We start from the raw sequence: 21,449 nt of genomic DNA, 5'->3' as shown, positions 1-21,449 counted from the left end.
GACATGAGAGGACCAGCATGTGAAAGAGCTGATGGGTTTTTCTTTTGTGTGGGGTGAAGGGAAGTTGCTTTTATGTGTTTGAACATGACCAACATATTCAGCTTCACAACTGACCATTCCAGAAAAGGCCAAAAGTGTCTCTGAGATGATTCCCACCCACCCCCCGCCTCCCACATTGCCAGGCCAGTGAGTTATACTATCCATGTAGCTCTTATTTAAGGCTGGAAGGGGCAGGGGTGCAGCATCTGCTCCCCATGCAAAGGAATGAGCAGGGCTCAGGTCCTAGCAGCAGATGCTGATTTCAATGAGGCACATTGTCTCTTCATGCTGTTTGTCTGGCCCTGTGTCTCAACTTCTTGGTGGCTGGAGGAACGTTTGACTTTCTCATATAAGTCAAGTACCAGAAATAAAGCATGCTGGAGCCTGCACAAGAGAGACAGGAGACCCAGGCCTCTAGGCACACATGCAGTGAGCCCATGACAAAAGTCCCACACCCTGCAGTATCTAGTCCACACATTTGGTGGCTGCCTCTGCTCCCCACCCCACAGCTCCTCCAGTGTCACCCCCTGGTTTATCTTCATTCCTTATTCTGCCACTCATTCCTGCTCTTAGTTTTTAGTGCGCATAGCTGCAAAGGCCCCTGTGTGTTGGGTGCTGCTCCCCCCTTGCCCCAGTGAGAGACAGACCCTGCTCCAAAGTGCTTACAGGCTAAAAAAAATCAGCTAGACAGAGTGGGCGCCCACAAGCAGCAACAGTCCCATTTTACAGATGGGAGCCTGAAAGACACAGACATTAAGTGACTTGCTCAAAGTCACACAAGGAGTCAGTAGCAGAGCTGGGCATTGAACCATGATCACCAGAGTTCCAGCCCAATCTCTTAACCCGACCCTGGCTTCCTCAACAAACTAGATGTTGTTTGTCATGAACATGCAGGAGAAAAGGGTAAGCAGACCCATCCCTTTTATATGTATCCTCAATCCCTCAGCATCTCCCCAGAGCCACATTAGCTAGGGTTTGGGCATCTCCTGGATTCTTATGCTCTTGGCTTTATTTCCCTCCCTCCTTCATTCCAAGATATCTCTTTATTACTCCATGCACCAAGGCACTGCTCCCACAGCAGCAGCTATGTGATACACTTTCCCCATATCTCCTGTGGCAGCACCTCTCCCTGCCCCAGGGATAGCGGACTCTGGACTTTCTACTGGGCTGATAGGGTACTTGGCTCTTTTTGGGAAGGGACAAGCTCACTGAGGGCATCCATCAGGGGATAGCTTGGGGCCAGGCAGCCGCCCCCTACTTCCATTCCTGCTTGCTCTGTCATGCTGGCTTGCTAGCAAATGTCTTTCCTGAATGGACTGCACTTCCTCCATTTGTCTCCTGCAGGGGAAGAAGTCTATGGCTGACTGGTGATACTGGCAAGAATGGGATGGTGGGGACAGACATGCAGGGTACTGCAGTTCAGACTCTCCCCCGCAACAATGACTGTACTTCCACTCCACCTTATGATAGCTCTGCATCTCTTGGGAAAAGCAGCGATGTGCTAGTGACATGGAGGTTAACACAATCAACAAGGCAACACAATAGCCCTGCTGAGTCATTGAGTTTCCCATTTACAAAGGACACTGCATTCTTGACATGCTGAGACCACTGTACATGTGTCTTGGGCACTTGGTTGTCTGCAGCATACTTTGTGCCTGGGTGATCTCAGAGTACCTGCTATAGAAGATATGCAAGCAAGATCCACCCAGGGCCCATGGGCTGCATAACAAGCTACTCTCAAAGCTGGTGTGGGGGCAACAGGCCAGCGTGTGAAAGTGCCTTGATCACACATTAATTATTTAAGCCTCTCACACACAAGGAATGAGTCAGTGTCAGAGCTAGAAACAGAGTTCAGGAATTCATGGTCCCTAGTACTGTCTCTACTAGCCTCACTCTTCAGCTTTCCCAGGTGGTCCTGGGCCTGACACTCAACTGTTGGCCATTTGTATTTAGCAGCAAATTGATTAAACATACACATTTGCTGAGAGCCAGTCTCTCACTCCATGGTACCTGCCCCACAGGACTATGAGAGCATTTCCAATAGTTTATTTGGAGGACAAATATCACACATGCTGCTGAGAATTAGAAGAGACACCCCAAGTCACTGGACATCTGCCTCAGTGTTTGGGATTTGAGTCCTGGCACATGACTCAGTTGCCAGTGAGGGCCTGTGTACCCTCCCCTTCCCACTATACAGAAACATGATTAAAAGGTGGGTTGTATGCCAATATAAATGGGTGGTTTACTCCTAATTGTGAAGCTTGAGTTGGTGCCTGTGGAAAACCCGCTTCAAGGTGGTGTCTCATAAAAAGCAAAGCACAATTAATCTGGGATTCTTTCAGTCAACTGACCACAGGAGGAAGTAGGCTTCCTCAGTAAGAAATTCCCATAGCCCTCTCCATGGCTTAACGAGTTTCTTTGTGAGCACCCCCTAGGCAAGCCAGAAATGACCTCAGAAAGGCTGAATCACCTATCCTGGACTGTTACAAACCAAAACAGATGGCATGAGGCCACTCTTAAAGTCTTTGATTCCTCTAATGATCACAAATATTACATGTGCAGTTACTATGCGTGGCATCTGCACTGACCAGGTCTATTCACTTTGGCAGAATATTAAAGAGTTGGATTGAATGGGGCATGAGGGCATCTCCAATGCCCATGATCAGGCACATATTCTTTGATTCAGAGTTTTTCAATTGTTTTAGGTCTAATCAAGGTTCCAATTTGTTTCAGGTGGAATAACTGGGCATAAGAATTACTATCCCTCAGAGTTCATCCCCAAGGAGATCCTGACCCAGAAATGCTGGTGAAAGATTTTCTTCAGTTCTAAGTCAAGTAGCATTTAAGTGGGCTCTAATCTGAAATATATTAACTCCTGTTGCCAAAATATCATTTGCCAGTTGGAGCTGGAAATTTGTTTGTCTAATCCTGGCATCAGCCCTGCCTTTTCCTGCTGTTGGGGTTTGAGATAAGCCTAGCCCCCTCAAGCTCTGCCTTGTACATAAGTGTCCTCATGTCTGGGAGACCATCAAAGCCAGGTATTGTTACAGTAATGGAAGTGGTGTAACCTTAAAGCAATGCTGTTTGTTCATTCCTTTTCTTGGCATGGTATGTTCAGCACTGGAAACTTAACTGACTTGGCATTTCCCATCCCAGCTGTGGATGCAACACCGAGTGCACACTAGCCCAGTTTCTGACTTGGAAAGTTGATAGTAGCTATTCTTAGGACCCCGCTTTCCTGCTAGTGGGTTTCTGAATGACCTTCTAGGCCAGAGAGACACTTTTAAACCCTTTAAATGACATTTAAATAGCATGAGCCAATATTTTGGTAATTGGTTATTGTTCTATATGACAGGATAAAGGGCTCTGATTTTATTCTGTTCTGACTTCTAGCTCTCTGTGCAATTCTTAGCCTCAGACAAGGGACACTGCATCTTAATTGGAATGTTATTTTGCTTGCATGTGCTGTGCATATGTATGATTGAATTCCACAGCTGTCTTTGTACTCTGAAATGGGGTGAGCCTGGCAGGAGATGAATCCAGGTGCTTTTCAATTAATTGTTTAATAATACAGCCCTTGAGATGATGTCTGCAGCATGGAGGGAATGAATGCAAATGTATGGGTCAGATGAAGCATTTTAAAGGTAATACAGAGTCAGCCCGGGGGCTGGGCTCCCATATCAGTTTGCTTATGTTTCTGTATGTTATGTTACAGCAGTTGGCAAGAAACCATTCTGTCCTGGGCGACCAATACAAATAGACAACAAAATGTTCCTGGTGACTGCTCCATTTTCCTGTGAAATACAGAATTCCTGAACATACGGGAGCTCTAGAGGCCATTAAGTTACCAGAGCAGGATAGTGACCTGAGTCTCATGTCACCTCCTCCATCTGCAGCAGAGTACAGGCTAAGCACCTCAAAGGATTCAGAACAGCCTTCTTGGAAGGTCAGGGTCCCAACCTCAGGGGGAGGAGCTTAGTGGACTGACTCCCAGGTGAACCTCTAAGGAAAGATGCGACAAGGGACCTAGTACAGTCTTGAGGAAGCCAGAGGCAGGGGTCAGGTTATTAGAAATGACCCAAATAATGTGATTTCTAAGGGTTTTTGGTGTTGTCTCCTACGTGCATTCCACTCACAATGTGTCTGACAATGCAACCGGACTCTCCTGAGGAGAGTCAAAAGGCCCATAAGGGGGTGGTAGTACTTGGCCAGGCTGAATGCTTCAAGGGACTCCAACTGTCTCTTATTCTTTCCTAAATCACCTCTTTGTTTTTTTGGCTATTTCCTTTCATATGGAACATGGTTAACTGTTACAATGTCAGTGTATTTATCTGGCACTCCCTCTGATCTAATATTAGTGGCAGTGAATATGCAGGATATGGTGCCACTCTGAGATTAGTTTGTGGTTAATAGCGTTGATACAGAGAATTTAGCAGGAATTGGGGCAGTGATCTGAGGGCATACGATTCCCCTTGATTTTGGATATGGGGATTTGGATATGGGCATCATATTTATAGGTTTAATGACTCATACCAACCTGCCAAAATGTGCAATCAAGGTTATACATCCCTCTGCTTCCTAATACTGGATGCCTTGTGCTGCAGCTCGATTTAGGCTCTTTGCACCTCCACTGTGATTCATATCAAGGTGTATTCAGGGCCTGCACACATGCTGTCAGCATCCTTTCTACTACAGGCTGTACAGCAGCAGGAAAAACAACAGCACCACAACTATATCTGCTCGGTTTGCCAACAGTGATCAGGCAATGTGATATTCAAAGGAGATGGGGCAGCCATACAATTTAAAAAAAGGCTGTAAGACTTTGAACACATCACAGGAGCTGCTGGGACAAAGAGGCAAAAACGTGAAATCAAGGATGTGTGAAAGAAAAAACCCCACAAGTCATCAATAGGAAAAGTTTTTCCATTTAATACTAGACTCTCTCAGGATTGAGATGCAGGCTTTTTATGCAATTACATCCAATGTTAAAATTGGTAATACATAATTTACAAAGATTAACATCAAAACAATGATCTATTTAGATATGCTTTTGTAAAAAGGAAATATATTAGCAGCATTTATTTTCAGCAATCACACAGCCTACACCCATGCAGACTAAGAGTTCATATCTATTTGCAATAACGTAGTGCTTCCTGGTCTTAAAACAGCGATCCTGGTGACACACTGGTCTTCTCATTATTATAAAATAACCAAAAAATAAAAAAAGTCATTAATTTCTACACCAGTAAGAAAAACAATTCTTTGCACTTACCTAACATTTGATTGTCTAAAAAACATTTTGTTTAGTCTTTCAACAAAAGAAAGATAAAATGACAGAGCTAGTGTCTTGCTTCTGTACGCACTTTATTTTTTAAAAAGTTTTTAGTGTTTAACACCGTTTGAGACAATGATTTCTGTTATTAACTAAATGAGACAACCCAAAATTTTGGACATGCGATATTCCTACTACACGCACGAGTATTTTATACTCAGGGTTCCTGGTACTGTACAGTGCTTCTCTACAGTAAGAAAATATTCCAAACTATTTTCTTATTTCTTTTTTTTAATAAAATATTTTTTTCCTCAAAGGGTTTTTTCCTTTCTTTTTTTTCTTTTTAAATCAACACATAAAAGTTAATGGAATGAGTCATGTTCCACTAAGAGTAAAATAATAATTATAATAATAACAAGAATGTACATTAGGACAAGCTTGGTCCATTAAAAAGGAACATGTAACTACCGTATTGCTTTACATCCACGCAGCAGATATATACAACTTGGCACATTAAAAACTGGTTTTTCTTATAAGAACATCTAAAACAGGACTGTATATGCATATGTACGTCTGAAAGACAAAAAAGCAAAGCTATTTTAAAGGGGCAGTGTATGCCTACTGCCCCCTCCCTTTGCCACTAGCAGGGCCTGACCCAGAGACAGATGACAGCTTCACGGCACTGGCTATTGGGGAAGGTTACATGTTGAAATATAGGGGATCCCAGTACAGCACTAGTTTATGGCAAACTATGGCAATCACAATTTCATGCAGTGAAAAGTTAGCGCCTTGGCTGTAGTCTTTGGCAGCAATACTTTCATAACGGCAGAGAGAGGGAGTGGTAAAATACACTGTCTCTTTAAGAGACAGACGTTTTAAGCTGTACAGTTAGAACACAAGAATAGTGTTATTAGTTGATATATTCTACAGTTCACAACAAATACTCGCTCTGAATACTGCTTGACGGTTCATGTAGTGAAGGTTTCTTTTTTTTTCTTCTTTTAACAGATTTTAATTTGCACAACACATTGGACACACAAGAACCACAGCTTATCAAAAAAAACCAACAGCAATGGCGTCGTCAGGATTTGACTCGCTTTATAAAATTTATCTGCAGAAAAAATGTGAAAAATTACACACCCCCATTTCAGGATGTGGAACAACAAGTGCTTCAAACAACCAACTCTCGTTTCACTCTGAGCTGACTGGGGGCTTTTCCTCTCTACAGATCAAAGGAGCATCTGGGCACTGGCCGTTTCACGGTGAACCTTTTATACATCCTGGTACATTTCTTTCCCCTCTGAACTTGTGCAAATCTGAGGCCGCTCCTTTATGGCAGCCTTTATTTTAATCCACTGGGCCTTCACCCTCCCTACAGACTTCATACATTGGTACACACCACTGGCAGTGCCAACAGTATCTTGTACAATCATAGGACGACTGGTCTATATGGGGAATATTCTCATCAGAGTAAATCACACCCTTCTATTTTTCTCCCCTTTTTCCCTCCAAGTGGGGACATTAAGCAAAAATAAATTAAATCTGACCATCTTGGACAAATAATCACAAGGTTTTCTCAGTACCTAACATCAATACAAGGCACGCCCAACAACACACACATCATAAGAGCACTGCAGAGCAAGACAGGGCCACCTGCCTGCTCAGACTTCTAAGTGCTAACTGTATTTATGTCAGTTTTCTTCTACCCTCCTCTTCTTGGTTGGTGTACAGAAAGGAGGGGGCTTCCCCGTCAGTCTCTAGCAGACCTGGTAGTGGACTCCAGATCACAGTCTGTTGTTGGAACATCACTTCCTGAAGCTGCTCTCCAGGATGGTGAGAGTACGCCTCCTCAATTTTCTTCCTGATCCTTCCTCCAGCAGGTAAGTGACATCAATAGCTGCAACAGACCACAGGGCTCTTAGTAAGGAGCTGATACAATACAATTCATTGTACCAGATGCTCTAATATTAATCCATGTAACATGACAGAGAAGTGTGGTCTACTGGTCTGAGCACAGAAACTCCTAGGCTTTCATTCTGGTCTTACGTAAACTCTCTCTAAGGCATAGGGCACGTCTCTAAAGAACTGATCCAAAGCCCACTGAAGTCAATAAGAGTCCTTTAATTCACTTCAAAGGGCTTTGGATACAGCCCTCAATCTCGTGCCTTTCTCTCAATCTTCTCATCTGTAAACTAGAGACAATAATAATTAAACTACCTATCTCACTGGAGGGAGGGAGTGAATAATTAGTAATGACAATGGGCTGTGAAAAAGTCCTATATAAATGCCTGTTTCATTATTAACAGGAGATTTCACTCAGATATTTAGTGGGAATTGCAAATGCTTCATAAGTAGGGCCCTACCAAATTCATGGTTCATTTTGATCAATTTCACGGTCATAGGATTTTAAAAATAATCAATTTCATGATTTCAGCTATTTAAATCTGAAATTTCATGGTGTTGTAATTGTAGGAGTCCTGACCAAAAAAGGAGTTGTGTGGAAGTGCGGGTTGCAAGATTATTGTATGGGGGGTTGTGGTACTGCTACCCTTACTTCTGCGCTGCTGCTGGCGACGGCACTGCCTTCAGAGCTGAGCAGGTGGAGAGAGGCAGCTGCTGGCCGGCAGTCCAGTTCTGAAGGCAGAGTCACCACCATCAGCAGTGCATAAGTAAAGATGGCAGGTACGGTCTTGATCACCTTTACTTCTGCGCTGCTGCCTGCAGAGCTGGGCCCTCAGTCAGCAGCTGCCACACTCCGGCCACCCAGCTCTGAAGGCAGCAGCGCAGAAGTAAGGGTAGCATGGTATGGTATTGCCACCCTTACTTCTGTGCTGCTGCTGGCAGGGCGCCACCTTCAGAGCTGGCCACCCGGCCACAGCTGCCACTCTCTGGCCACCCAGCTCTGAAGGCAGTGCAAGAAGTAAGGGTGGCAATGCTACGACTCTCCCTAAAATAACCTTGCGATCCCCCTGCAACTCCCTTTTGGGTCAGGACCCCCAATTTGAGAAACACTGGTTTCCCCTGTGAAATCTGTATAGTATAGGGTAAAAGCACATAAAAGCAGATTTTATGGGGGAAGACAAGATTTCACAGTCTGTGATGTGTTTTTCATGGCTGTGAATTTGGTAGGGCCCTGTTCATAAGAATGGCCCTACTGGGTCAGACCAAGGGTCCATCTAGCCCAGTATCCTGTCTTCCGACTGTGGCCAGTGCCAGGTGCCCCAGAGGGAATGAACAGAACAGGTAATCAAGTGATCCATCCCCTGTTGCTCATTCCCAGCTTCTCGCAAACAGAGGCTAGGGACACCATTCCTGCCCATCCTGGCTAACAGGAAACATTTGTGCAGAGAACACTGGACACAAAATCATGTCCAGTAGCAATGAGTTCAGTTAAAAGCATTTGCTTTACTAATATGCCATGCATGACTCCAAAAACAAACCTAGAGAGGAAATCACTGTATTGCAGTGTACTGACAGAAGGGGTGCTTGCTCACCATTTTTCCCTGGGATTTTCTCTAAGAGGTTGAGCAGGATTTGATTAAGTCTCTCTCTCTGAATATGCCGCCTTTCCTCTGGAGTGCACAGTTGCCTTGTGACAGAGTTACTTTCCTCCACCTTTTTATCATTCTCACAGCCTTCACTAGAGACTGCTTCTCTCTCTGGCTCTTCCAGGCTACGCATCTCATTTGAAGCTTGTTCTTGGCTTGCTAGCACATCCTCAATGAGTGGAAGAGGATCTTCTTCTTGGTTCAGGTCTTTGATCTGTGGCTTTGAGCGGACCGTCTTCCAGGATGATCTAGCAGGGAGAGAGAGGTGTAAAAATCTTAGTTTTGGACACACCTGACAGGAAGGTCAATTGTCAATGAGTCAGGAACCCCAGCTGTGGAGTGGCTTACGAATTTTCTATGGTTTGGAGCCAATCATACAGTAGTATCCTTGGAGGGGAAATCTGCAGCCAGACACCATAATTATAAAGCATGAGAGGCAATGCCCATAGCATTAGCTTACCTTGCAAAACTGCAAATGTTATTGCGCATTTCCCGCGTAACTTCTGCATATTTAAAAAATAAAACATATTTCTCCTCCTACCCTGAAAATTTTTTTTCCAAGTGCTTAAGCTCATGATCCACTGAGAACTTGCTCTCTAATCTTCAACAGTCTTGACTACTGTTTTTAACCCCCCAAATGGCATAAGACTGTGGAATCTCTGAGCCTCATCCTGATGTCAATCTGCATCACCCTCTGCTCAGGGATCTCTAGTGGCTATTCTGCCTTTGCAGTGGTGGGCCCTACGCTCTCCCATGACATGTCTCAAACCGTTTCTGCCCACTTTCAAGAGCACCTAACCCTCATCTCTTTCTGCAAATGTGTTTCAGGAGGATTGCTGCTGGCTCCATATTTATTACCATTCCCCCACACTCGTATCTGTTTGAATTTTGAGCAGGTTGTTTTTTAATTACTTCGCTTTTCTGTTTTTACAGCCTCTCAAGGGTATTGATAGGGCATGGGTGCTTTACAAATAAAAACAACTATCCCATCTCTTTCACTAAAGAACAACTCAGTAGGTAGGACTCACCTGCCTCCATTTCTCTTGTAGTTGTCTGGTACATAATGAGGCTACAACAATAATAAAGGTCACAGTTAAACAAACAAAGCACTAAGAACTAAGCATTGGACAGTATAAAAATATCACAAATTAAAACCAATGTAGAAGGAAGAGCTGGCCTGCCTCATGCATTGGACTTTAGTGGCTGAGGAAAAGGGATTGTGACCCATCATGATAAATACAGGATGCAGGCAGAGAGCTAATCACCCCTTAGCACCAGCCCCTATTACTCCTCTCTCAACACTGTAGCCCTCTAGGTCACCTGGGTAAGTTTCAAAACCAGTGGGATATTTTGCTTTAAAACACTGCTATTCAGAAAGCCTGATTTTCCCTCTGTGGGAATATGGATAGAATCTCTAGATCATATACAAGAGCTCGCTGCTCCTGAGGAGGAGAAACAAGCTCAGCTATGAAAGCTCTGCCAAGTCTGGTGCTTCTGAGCTTGGGGGACTAAGCTGCTGACACTGCTAGAGGTAGGGGTGTGTACAGGGAGCAGCTAGTACTTCCAGGGAGCGGGGTGGTGAGTGAGAGAGACAGGGAAATGTGAAGTTATCAATGCTTGAGATAGGGAGGGGCACCACACTCCATGGTCTGGCAGCTTATCTGGAGTTCTCTTCTTGATAAAAGACATGTAATTTTCAGTGCTGAAGGTCAATGATATGCAATTTGATGGAGTGGAGAGAGAGAAATTTGAAATTACGCCTGTTCTATTGAGAACCATTGTTTAGGGTTGACTAATCAAAACAACTTTTAGCAGAGCAATGGGCTTGGGATAGTTAGACACAGAATGTGGGACGTGCTTACACTGTAAGCGGCTTGGGACAGGGAGCAAGTCTCTAAATAAATTAATGTTAATAATGTTACTATTAATATTTATGCCCAGGGGTACAAAGCCAGCACAGACAGGGTAACTGTGGGGCTATTTTCTGTGAAGTTCATTGAAATATGAAAATGTTCTGCAACTGCTGAATTGTTGCTTGAGTCAAGGTTCAAGTTTTCTCTAGCCAGGAATGTCTTTGGTGAAAGCAGCACTGGGGTTTCTGTTGGAAACCAGGATGTTCAGCCTTGCACATCTCCATTCGTTCTAAGTGCATTTGAGAATTGGCAATGATCTGCCTGCAATCAATTTTCTTTTCAGATTCTTTTCTGATCAACTTTCTATCCAGTCTGAGTGTAATGTTTACATGTCAGTTCTCCTTGGTTTACCAGGCTTCATTCAGAAGCAGGGAGGCAACAGTTTTCCGAGACTGTGTTCTGTATTATATTAAGAAGCTGAAAGGTCATGAGAAGAGACACTTACTGAGAAGTCTCTCTTGGGTGTGAGTTTCTTGGGGAAGTGGTCAAAGGCATACGGCTTGGTGCAGACAGGATAGCGATTCCGGTGGATTTTATAGAAGAGGTGGGCTGATTTATCAAGGCGGTAATCACAGATATACACATCCTGCTCCTTCACTCCTTTTGGCCTCCCTGCAGTTATAGCAAAAACCAAAGTGCATATAGCATTCCAGGACAAGAACAAACAGCATACACTATGGTAAAGAGATGTATTGTGCGTACTTACACTGAGGTCCCAGCTACACTTGTTCTACTCAATTCAGATTCATAACAAACAGGGGAATCTCTAATTCATTTTAAGAAAGAAACTTCCTTGCTCTAATCCCACTACACACCCATCCACATTTACAATATATGAAAAAAGTAATGAGTAGAAAAGGAAAATGCAAGGAGGTGGGGCTGAGGAGAGCTGATGTGAAGGGTAAAGAGGAGGAAGGGAGCATTCTCTATTGTATGTGGAGAAAGACAAATCCCAATGTGTTTATTTTCTCACCGAGTAAAGCCTGCTTACCTTTACAGTAGGTGTAGAGGTCCAGCACACAGCAAGTCCCCACCACAGCCTCTAAGGGGATAATCTCATACAGTGGCACCCGGAACAGCTCATTGTGATAAAACCTTCGGGAAGGGGAGTGGTGGGTTTCATGTGGACGGAAATAATGATGACCAAATGCAAACCGCTCCTCTCTGTTAAAAGGTGTGAGAGAGAGAGAGAGACTATTTCCCTTGAGCTGTGGTTTTGACTTCACTTTATGCCCTATACTCACCACTCTTTTTGAATTATCTATATTGCCCTTTTAGCATTGGTTATGACCACAGACAAGGTCACACCAATGAGCCTTGTGTTTTCTTGTTTACCCCTTCAGCAAATACCAATAATAATTCCAGTCTGATCTCTAGATCTTGTGACATAAAAATAACCTTTTCTTTACACTCTTTAAAGAAGACTATTACAAGTTATTCTGTTTTCGGCAGATACCCAAAATGTCTTGAGTGCAGAAGATGCCTTGAACATACTTTTCATTTTTCCAAAGTTTTTCTATGCGGAAGATATCAAGTTTCTCCCTGTTAATGTGGGATAGCAGCCGGTAGGACTGCCGGACAGGGTGCCCATCTGGAGTTCTTCGGCTGTCTCTCATCAGATATACGCAGTCACCTGGCAATAGGCAGAAGAGACACATCCTGTAAAGAATGTCTCATTTGACACAGTGGCCCAAAAACAGAGAAGTGGCTGGTTTAGTTAAAACAATAACATGACACAGCTGCCCCATATTTAATTCTGAAAGAGTAAAATACAACTAATGCAGAGCCAGTGAACAAGGGTCAGATTGCCTTGGTCTTCTTCATGACACATTCTACTAGCAGAGAATGAAACATAACTTGAATTTTATGTCCCCAGCCAAATGTGACGACAGATTCATTGATTCCAAGGCCAGAAGGGACCACTGTGATCAGTGGTTTGACCTCCTGTATAACACAAGTATGGACCTTCTCCAAAGTAATTCCTATAACATATCTTTTTAGAAAAACATCCACTCTTGATTTCAAAATTGTGAGTGATAAAGAATCCACCATGACCCTGGGTAAATGGTTCTAATGGTTAATTACCCTCATTGTCAAACAGTTACTCCTTACAGCCAGTCTGAATTTGTCTAGTTTCAACTTCCAGCCGCTGGATCATGTCATGCCTTTTTCTGCTAGACTGAAGAGCCTATAATTAAATATTTGTTTCCCATGTAGACACTTATAGACTTTACTCAAGTCACCCCTTAATTATCTTTTTGTTAACATAAATAGATTGAGCTCCTGGAATCTCTCACTATAAGGCATGTTTTCTAATCCTTTAATCATTCTCATGGCTCTTCTCTGAACCCTAATTTATTAACATTCTTCTTGAATTGTGGGCACCAGGAATGGACAAAGTACTTCAGCAATGGTCACACAAGCGCCAAATACAGAGATAAAATAACCTTTCTAGTCCTACTTGAGATTCTCCGATTTATTCAACCAAGGATCGTATTAGCCCTTTTGGTCACAGCGTTGTACTGGGAGATCATGTTCAGCTGATTATCCATCATGACCCCCAAATCTTTTTCAGTCACTGCTTCCAAGGATAGAGTCCCCCATCCTGTAAGTATAGCCTATGTTTTTTGTTCCTAGATGTATACATTTAGCCATATTAAAAACACATATTTTGTCTTGCACCCAGTTTACCAAGAGATACATGGTGCTCTGAATCAGCTACCTGTCCTCTTTATTATTTACAACTCCCCTAATTTTTATGTTATCTGCAAACTTTATAGTGAGGATTTTATATTTTCTACCAAGTCATTGATAAAAGCATAGGGACAAGAACCAATCCCAAATCAAGAAACACACCTGACCGATGAAGATTCCCTGTTAAGTTTTTAATCCACTTAATATGTACCATGTTAATTTAATCTAGTTTTTTAATCAAAACATTATGTAGCACCAACTCAAACACCTTACAGAAGTCTAAGTATATTATGTTAATGCTATTACCTCTATCAACTAAACGTGTAAACTTATCAAAAGAAGATATCAAGTTAGTTTGACACAATCTACTTTCCATATACTCATGTTGATTTACATTAATTACATTATTCTCTTTAAATTCTTTTTTAATTGAGCCCTGTATCAGGCGCTTCGCTGTCTTGCCAGGGATTGATGTCCGGCTGACAGGCCTATAATTACCTGGGTCATCCTGTTTATCCTGATACAACTGATCAGTTAAACTGATACAACATTAGCTTTTATCCAGTCTTCGGGAACTTTCCTGATGCTCCAAAACTTATTGAAAAATCAACATTAATGGTCCAGTGAGCTCCTAAACCAGCCCTGTTAAAATACTTGGATGCAAGTTATCTGGAACTGCTGATTTTAAAATGTTTAACTGCAGTAGCTTCTGTTTGACAATAATGTGCTATCACCACATGATGAGACTATATCATGTTTTTTCCCCATATTTAATTCTGAAAGAGTAAAATACAACTAATGCAGAGCCAGTGAACAAGGGTCAGATTGCCTTGGTCTTCTTCATGACACATTCTATCAGAACAGAAATATTTATTGAACACTTCTGTATTATTAATGATTATTCTATCATTTCTATCTAGTAATGGATCAATACCATTGTCAGTATTCTTTTTGTTCCTATATATTAAAAAATCCCTTCTCCTTATCGTCCTTAACTCTGCTGGCCATAGATTTCTATCTGTGTCCCTCTGCTTCCCTTATCAATTTTCTACAATTCTGAACTCCTGATTTATTTTCATTACTATCAACTTCCCCTTTTTTCCAATTTTATATCTATAATCTATCTATAAAAAAACAGCTGCCTTCACTCCCTTCTAAACCAGATTGTTTTTTATAATCAGCACAGCCTTCTTCCTCAATTGTGTTTTATTGGGGATCTAGTAAGGAGTTCTTAAATGATTCCCAATTATCAGTCTCATTTTTCTGATTAAATTCTTCCTCCCAGCTGATTGAGCTCATAACTGTTTTCAGCTTTGTGAAATTCGCCCCATTAAAGTACCAAGTATATATATTACTTGTGCGCTTTATTCTGCTTTCACATTATAAATGCAACCAAGTCATGGTCATGTGCACCTAAGCTACTATTAATTATTAGCTCAGTTATCCGTTCTTCTTTATCTGTTAGGACAAGGTCTAATAAAGAGTTCCTCCCTGTTGTCTACAACATTTGAGAAAATAAAAATAAATTATCATAGGGGGTAGGACTGACCGCAAAAGAGGATTTGGCTAGTAAAACGTTATTCAAATTTGTAATCATAACTGTAATGTTCTCTAGACTACCTAGAGAACAGATAATTGATGAGAAAGTAGATCATTGATCCAAAAAGCACTAAGCTCTGACTACTCTCAGAACTCTAACAGGAGTAAAGCTCCTGAGAGATGCATGCAGCTCAGGGGAAATGGATTAAAGAGGGCCAAGCAAAGGGAACATTCTTGAGAATTGTGACTCTTTGCTCAGTGTAACCATGGGACAGTTCCATGAACTTCTGCTTGTTCTTTACCAATGAAAGGAAGAAACAGTAGGGAAGTGAGTGTGGCCCAGAACTCAGAGCAAGCGAGAATGCTAGAGAAATGCACAGCGTTATTCAAAATGCCACAGGATTTAATGTGCAATATTTTAAAAGATATTTCCAACTGTATTTGAATCCATTCACAATGAATGAAAAGCTGTGAAAGCCCCAGGAGAGCAAGTTCTTCAGCCCAAGACAATTAGTGGTTCTGTGTGTGGCCCTGCAAAGCTGAACCCTTTTTACATGCAGACAGAAACTGGTGTTTGTTTGCAAAACCCACTATCCATTTGTATTCTCCCCACAGACTGATATAATCTGGGATGGGAAAAAATAGCTTTTTCAGCTAATTTCTCCGACTTCAGTTCAGAGTAGGTTCAGCCTGTGCCTTGGTTACTTCCAAAGCTTCACACAAGAGATGCCAGACAACTAGGGCTGTAGTCTGAGAAGTCAAGTTCCATGAAGACCTGAAAGATTTCAGGATCCCTGGGCCTTTTCAGTCAATTTTAGGATTAAAATAAAAAAAAAAAAGTTAAATAGATCATTAAAAAAATGTAAAAAGTTAAATAGATCATTTGTCAAATTTGTACATATTAAAAAGGGGCTCTGAGACTCCTCCTCCCAAATCTATTTCAGGGATTTACACTGCTGCCCATCACCGTAGTAACTAAGATATATATATATATATATACACACACACACACTGCAATATGTCAAGAAATGATAGACATAAAAATGAAAGCTCTCTTTTCCTGTGTAGCACTGACATATGCCCTGCTGCCATAGGCCTCTCTTTAAACCCTTTGGCACATGGAGTTAAGGGCTTTTCTTCAGGGAACACCACCTTTTCCTATTAAAAGGCCTGAGAGGCAAACCTTCCATGCTGAGAGAGGCTACCCAGCTGAACACTGGGAAGCAAATGAGAATGTTTAAAAGCTTTGACATATTAAATTAATAAAGTTTCAGCTTTTAAAGACAGAGAAGCAACTTTAGTCCCCTCTGCCACCCACAGGGAGAGAGTAGAACAACTCCAGCATCTACTGTACATGACTCTCACCTCTTAGAGCATCCTGAAGTAGAAACATGACCAGATCGGTGGCGGGGAGAGCTGTGGCTCAAATGCATTTCCTCACTGACCTCTGGACACAGGGAGAGCTTGTCTGCAAAGCCAGGGCTCAGATGACTAAGTTCTAAGCATATTTTCAATTGGACCCAAAATTCAAAGCATATTTTCAATTCACCCAAAATTAATTTTAAACATAAAAAAGAAGCTTACAAGAAGTGGAAGGTTGGACATATGACCAGGGAAGAGTATAAAAATATTGCTCGGGCATGTAGGAATGATATCAGGAGGGCCAAATCGCACCTGGAGCTGCACCTAGCAAGAGATGTCAAGAGTAACAAGAAGGGTTTCTTCAGGTATGTTGGCAACAAGAAGAAAGCCAAGGAAAGTGTGGGCCCCTTACTGAATGAGGGAGGCAACCTAGTGACAGAGGATGTGGAAAAAGCTAATGTACTCAATGCTTTTTTTGCCTCTGTCTTCACTAACAAGGTCAGCACCCAGACTGCTGCGCTGGGCATCACAAAATGGGGAAGAGATGGCCAGCCCTCTGTGGAGATAGAGGTGGTTAGGGACTATTTAGAAAAGCTGGACGTGCACAAGTCCATGGGGCTGGACGAGTTACATCCGAGAGTGCTGAAGGAATTGGCGGCTGTGATTGCAGAGCCATTGGCCATTATCTTTGAAAACTCGTGGCGAACGGGGGAAGTCCCGAATGACTGGAAAAAGGCTAATGTAGTGCCAATCTTTAAAAAAGGGAAGGAGGAGGATTCTGGGAACTACAGGCCAGTCAGCCTCACCTCAGTCCCTGGAAAAATCATGGAGCAGGTCCTCAAAGAATCAATCCTGAAGCACTTGCATGAGACGAAAGTGATCAGGAACAGCCAGCATGGATTCACCAAGGGAAGGTCATGCCTGACTAATCTAATCGCCTTTTATGATGAGATTACTGGTTCTGTGGATGAAGGGAAAGCAGTGGATGTATTGTTTCTTGACTTTAGCAAAGCTTTTGACACGGTCTCCCACAGTATTCTTGTCAGCAAGTTAAAGAAGTATGGGCTGGATGAATGCACTATAAGGTGGGTAGAAAGCTGGCTAGATTGTCGGGCTCAACGGGTAGTGATCAATGGCTCCATGTCTGGTTGGCAGCCGGTGTCAAGTGGAGTGCCCCAGGGGTCAGTCCTGGGGCCGGTTTTGTTCAATATCTTCATAAATGATCTGGAGGATGGTGTAGATTGCACTCTCAGCAAATTTGCGGATGATACTAAACTGGGAGGAGTGGTAGATACGCTGGAGGGGAGGGATAGGATACAGAAGGACCTAGACAAATTGGAGGATTGGGCCAAAAGAAATCTGATGAGGTTCAATAAGGATAAGTGCAGGGTCCTGCACTTAGGACGGAAAAATCCAATGCACCGCTACAGACTAGGGGCCGAATGGCTAGGCAGCAGTTCTGCGGAAAAGGACCTAGGGGTGACAGTGGATGAGAAGCTGGATATGAGTCAGCAGTGTGCCCTTGTTGCCAAAAAGGCCAATGGCATTTTGGGATGTATAAGTAGGGGCATAGCGAACAGATTGAGGGACGTGATCATTCCCCTCTATTCGACATTGGTGAGGCTTCATCTGGAGTACTGTGTCCAGTTTTGGGCCCCACACTACAAGGATGTGGATAAATTGGAGAGAGTCCAGCGATGGGCAACAAAAATGATTAGGGGTCTAGAACACATGACTTATGAGGAGAGTCTGAGGGAGCTGCAGAAGAGAAGAATGAGGGGGGATTTGATAGCTGCTTTCAACTACCTGAAAGGGGGTTCCAAAGAGGATGGCTCTAGACTGTTCTCAATGGTAGCAGATGACAGAACGAGGAGTAATGGTCTCAAGTTGCAGTGGGGGAGGTTTAGATTGAATATTAGGAAAAACTTTTTCACTATGAGGGTGGTGAAACACTGGAATGCGTTACCTAGGGAGGTGGTAGAATCTCCTTCCTTAGAGGTTTTAAGGTCAGGCTTGACAAAGCCCTGGCTGGGATGATTGAACTGGGAATTGGTCCTGCTTCAAGCAGGGGGTTGGACTAGATGACCTTCTGGGGTCCCTTCCAACCCTGATATTCTATGATTCTACTCATAGATGAAACAGGAATAACTCCCCCTCAGCCCTGAAAGGCAGTTTGCAGCTGTGAGAGTGCAAGGGGACAGCCTCTGTGCCACTGTTCTTGCTCCCTGGGGTGTCCCAAGAGCTGTGCAAATCTCAGGCCATTGGTGAATTTATGGTATGGAAGTTTCTGTTCATTCTACAGAGTACAACTCCAATTGCAGAGTTTCCTAGCTCTGTATGTTGGAAAATCTGTGCCGTGCTGTTATTCTGACAGCTCTGTATTGAATGGGTGGTTCAAGATTGGTTCAGTACATTAATAAGACTCTGGGTGTTAAAAAAAGACAAAAAACTAGCTGAAACAGAGAAGAAAGAGAAGGAACAAACCTAGAAGCCCAATCAGCAACCCAATGACAGAAACCAAAACATAAAGAGGAAACCAAATGTCTTTGGTGTGGCCAAGATGGTTGCTGCAGAGGGATTCTAAGAAAGGCTGAGGAAATGAGCATTCCAGAGTCCCACACAAAGGATGGAGAAGGCACTGCTCCTGGTCTCCTGAAAAGTCTCCCATCCCCCCACACCCCTTAATAAACATACCAACTGGTTTTTAACTCATTCTTGATCAGTTCTCTTTATATTGTATGGATCTCTTTCTAACCTTGTCTGTATCTGTGGGGTGAAATTAAGAAAAAGAAAAATTCAGGTTCAATATCAGGAAAAGTCTCCTGACAGAGACCTCTATGAGATCTGACCCCTACAGGGCTTGGGGCTTTGAAACAATTACTAGAAGTATACACTGTGAGGAGCAGAGGAGGGGATGGATGATCTAATAGGTCTTTTCCGTGTCCAGCGTATATGGTCCTATGATCTATTCAGCTTGGTACCAAAGTGCGTCTGAGCCCATGCCTTCCTTCTTGGACTTGCTCTTTCCTGTTAACTCCCAGCAGCTGCCTCAGCTTTCTCTCTTTGGCCAGAAGGAAGCTCGTGCCTCTGCTAAAGAAACGTAATGCCTACCCATCAATCAGTCTGTATCATCTCAGCCTCCTCACTATGTGTCACCTGTGTAATAGCTAAGAGCATGATTTCATATTCATATGAAAGATGCATATATTTGAATCAAGGTCAAACCAGAGTGTTCTTTGTATCTTCCTTTCTGATGGAAATCACAGCAGTCACAGAGAATGCACACACCTTGGCGCAGCAACAGGTCATCCCGTAACAGACAGATGAAATAAACACAGCCAGGCTGGGCATAATGGGGACGAGGAATCATGGGGACCTCCTGGCAAAAGAAAGAAATGAACTGGTGAGATGGGGTGACCCTTTCATTACATCATTTACAATCTGTCCAGCACCGGGGCAGAGGCCAACCATATATGCTGCACTTTTGGACATGCTCAGTAGAGCTGGACACAGAATAAGAATTAATATTTAACAGAATTAAAGAGGACTCAAGGAGATTGTAATGTAAAGCTGGAGAGCCTCAGGTGCGCATTTCCTTTCATGTTTGAGCTGTCAAAAGCTCTGGGCCTCACAATTCTATACTGGCCTAACCAGACTCTTCTGCCTTGGAAAAAGGGGAAACTCTTCTGTGCAGTTTCTCTTTTCCTTGGGTAGGAGATGTAGGATTCTGGCTACTAACCTGCTCCCAACTTGATTATTGTTGCAGTTGATAAAACCTGGCATGCGTTGCTTCAGAAGCTTGCTTTCTGCCTTTGCTAGCCCAAGAGAGAGAACTGTGAACTGATCCCACACTATTTGCAGGCCAGCACAAAGCTGAGAGCAACAAGAGTTAATTCTTTATTAACTCCATAGATTAGTTACACTCTGGCTAATTGGCACATGCAATAATTTAAATGCAAGAAGTATTACAGTTTGTGATTGTTACATCAGAGCAAGAGCAACTGAAAATAGTTTACCCTGTCCACGGATCGAGGGTCACACTGTTCACACAAGTAGTGTTCAACATCAGAATTTACACCCATGCAATCGCAGTGCTGCCAAACCTACAAAGAAATCCCGATTAAGAAGACATGGATTATAATTTGTAAATAAAACACATCTCCTCATGAGACAGATTAAGAGAGCATAAGAACAAGCAACCAAAAAGAAATGCAGGGCTTTCTGTGAAATATTTCACATATTGTCAGATAAAAGATAATAAGATCCGTATGCTGTGGTTTTTATTAATCATTGCTGAAGTTTTAACGTCTCGAAATAAATGTATTGCTGGCTGTTTCATAAGTGTTAGCTCCTATCTCTAGTCATTTTATTTGCATTTCCTGTGTGGAAACAGCAGTGCTAAATTCTCTTTGGAGAGAAAAGGGAGATCTGGAAGTGGGACTCTGCCGTATCAGCTGTGTGGAAGCTGTGGATATAGTAACTATTCACCATGGGGAAGGTGGAGCTGGACACTCCCTCTCCCTTTTGTTCCCCCTCACCATGCACTTGTCACACTGGATCATGAGTCCTTCGTCTTTGTAAAGGCCACAGATGCAGCGGATTACATCCTCATCTTTCTCATGCCCATTCTCCTTCTCACAGATGGACGTCTCACTGCTGTCGGCTTCGCTTGCTGTCTCCCCCACAATCTCATCGATCTGGGCAGAAGCTTCATGGCGAGCATTGTAATATGCCTTCCGTAGTCGGCACACGTCACGTCCAATTGGAGACTTCCTGCCATAGTATTTCTGAATACAAACAAAAGAAGCAACTCACTCTTCTAAACACCCCCTACCTTGGGCACATTCATCCACTCTGCCCACTTCAGCGTGCATTCTTGGGAGATGGCCTGCTCTGCTAGCCTCATGTACCTCTGGGGTAGATATATTCACTCTACCTACTGCCATATGTTTCTGGGTCAGATGTCCCTGCCCAGCCAGCTCTTGTGTACCTCTGGGGCCTGCCCCATATGACTTAGAGGCAGGTGCGTGTGCCCTGGCTATCCCTGAATGCCCCTGAAGTACAAGTTAATTCCCTTGAGAA

At 43.1% G+C, this 21,449-nt stretch overlaps 1 protein-coding gene across 1 annotated transcript in view; it reads right to left on the bottom strand.

Moving 5' to 3' along the window:
- Positions 1–4,960: 4,960 nt before the first annotated feature.
- The window catches only part of ASH1L (ASH1 like histone lysine methyltransferase), a 155,867-nt gene continuing 139,378 nt past the window's right edge, over positions 4,961–21,449 (bottom strand). The window contains exons 20-28 of the mRNA XM_084613398.1: positions 20,906–21,154; positions 20,384–20,470; positions 19,656–19,746; positions 12,267–12,405; positions 11,764–11,936; positions 11,218–11,384; positions 9,888–9,928; positions 8,806–9,107; positions 4,961–7,208 (exon numbers count right to left, since the gene is read on the bottom strand). Of these exons, the coding sequence (XP_084469524.1) occupies positions 7,117–7,208; positions 8,806–9,107; positions 9,888–9,928; positions 11,218–11,384; positions 11,764–11,936; positions 12,267–12,405; positions 19,656–19,746; positions 20,384–20,470; positions 20,906–21,154 (1,341 nt within the window). The 3' untranslated portion in view covers positions 4,961–7,116. The remainder of the gene's footprint in view (positions 7,209–8,805; positions 9,108–9,887; positions 9,929–11,217; positions 11,385–11,763; positions 11,937–12,266; positions 12,406–19,655; positions 19,747–20,383; positions 20,471–20,905; positions 21,155–21,449) is intronic.

This window comes from Lepidochelys olivacea, assembly GCF_965140295.1.
Source record: "Lepidochelys olivacea isolate rLepOli2 genome assembly, chromosome: 24".
In the NCBI taxonomy this organism is placed as follows: Eukaryota; Metazoa; Chordata; order Testudines; family Cheloniidae; genus Lepidochelys; species Lepidochelys olivacea.
This window is presented reverse-complemented; position numbering and strand designations above follow the sequence as displayed.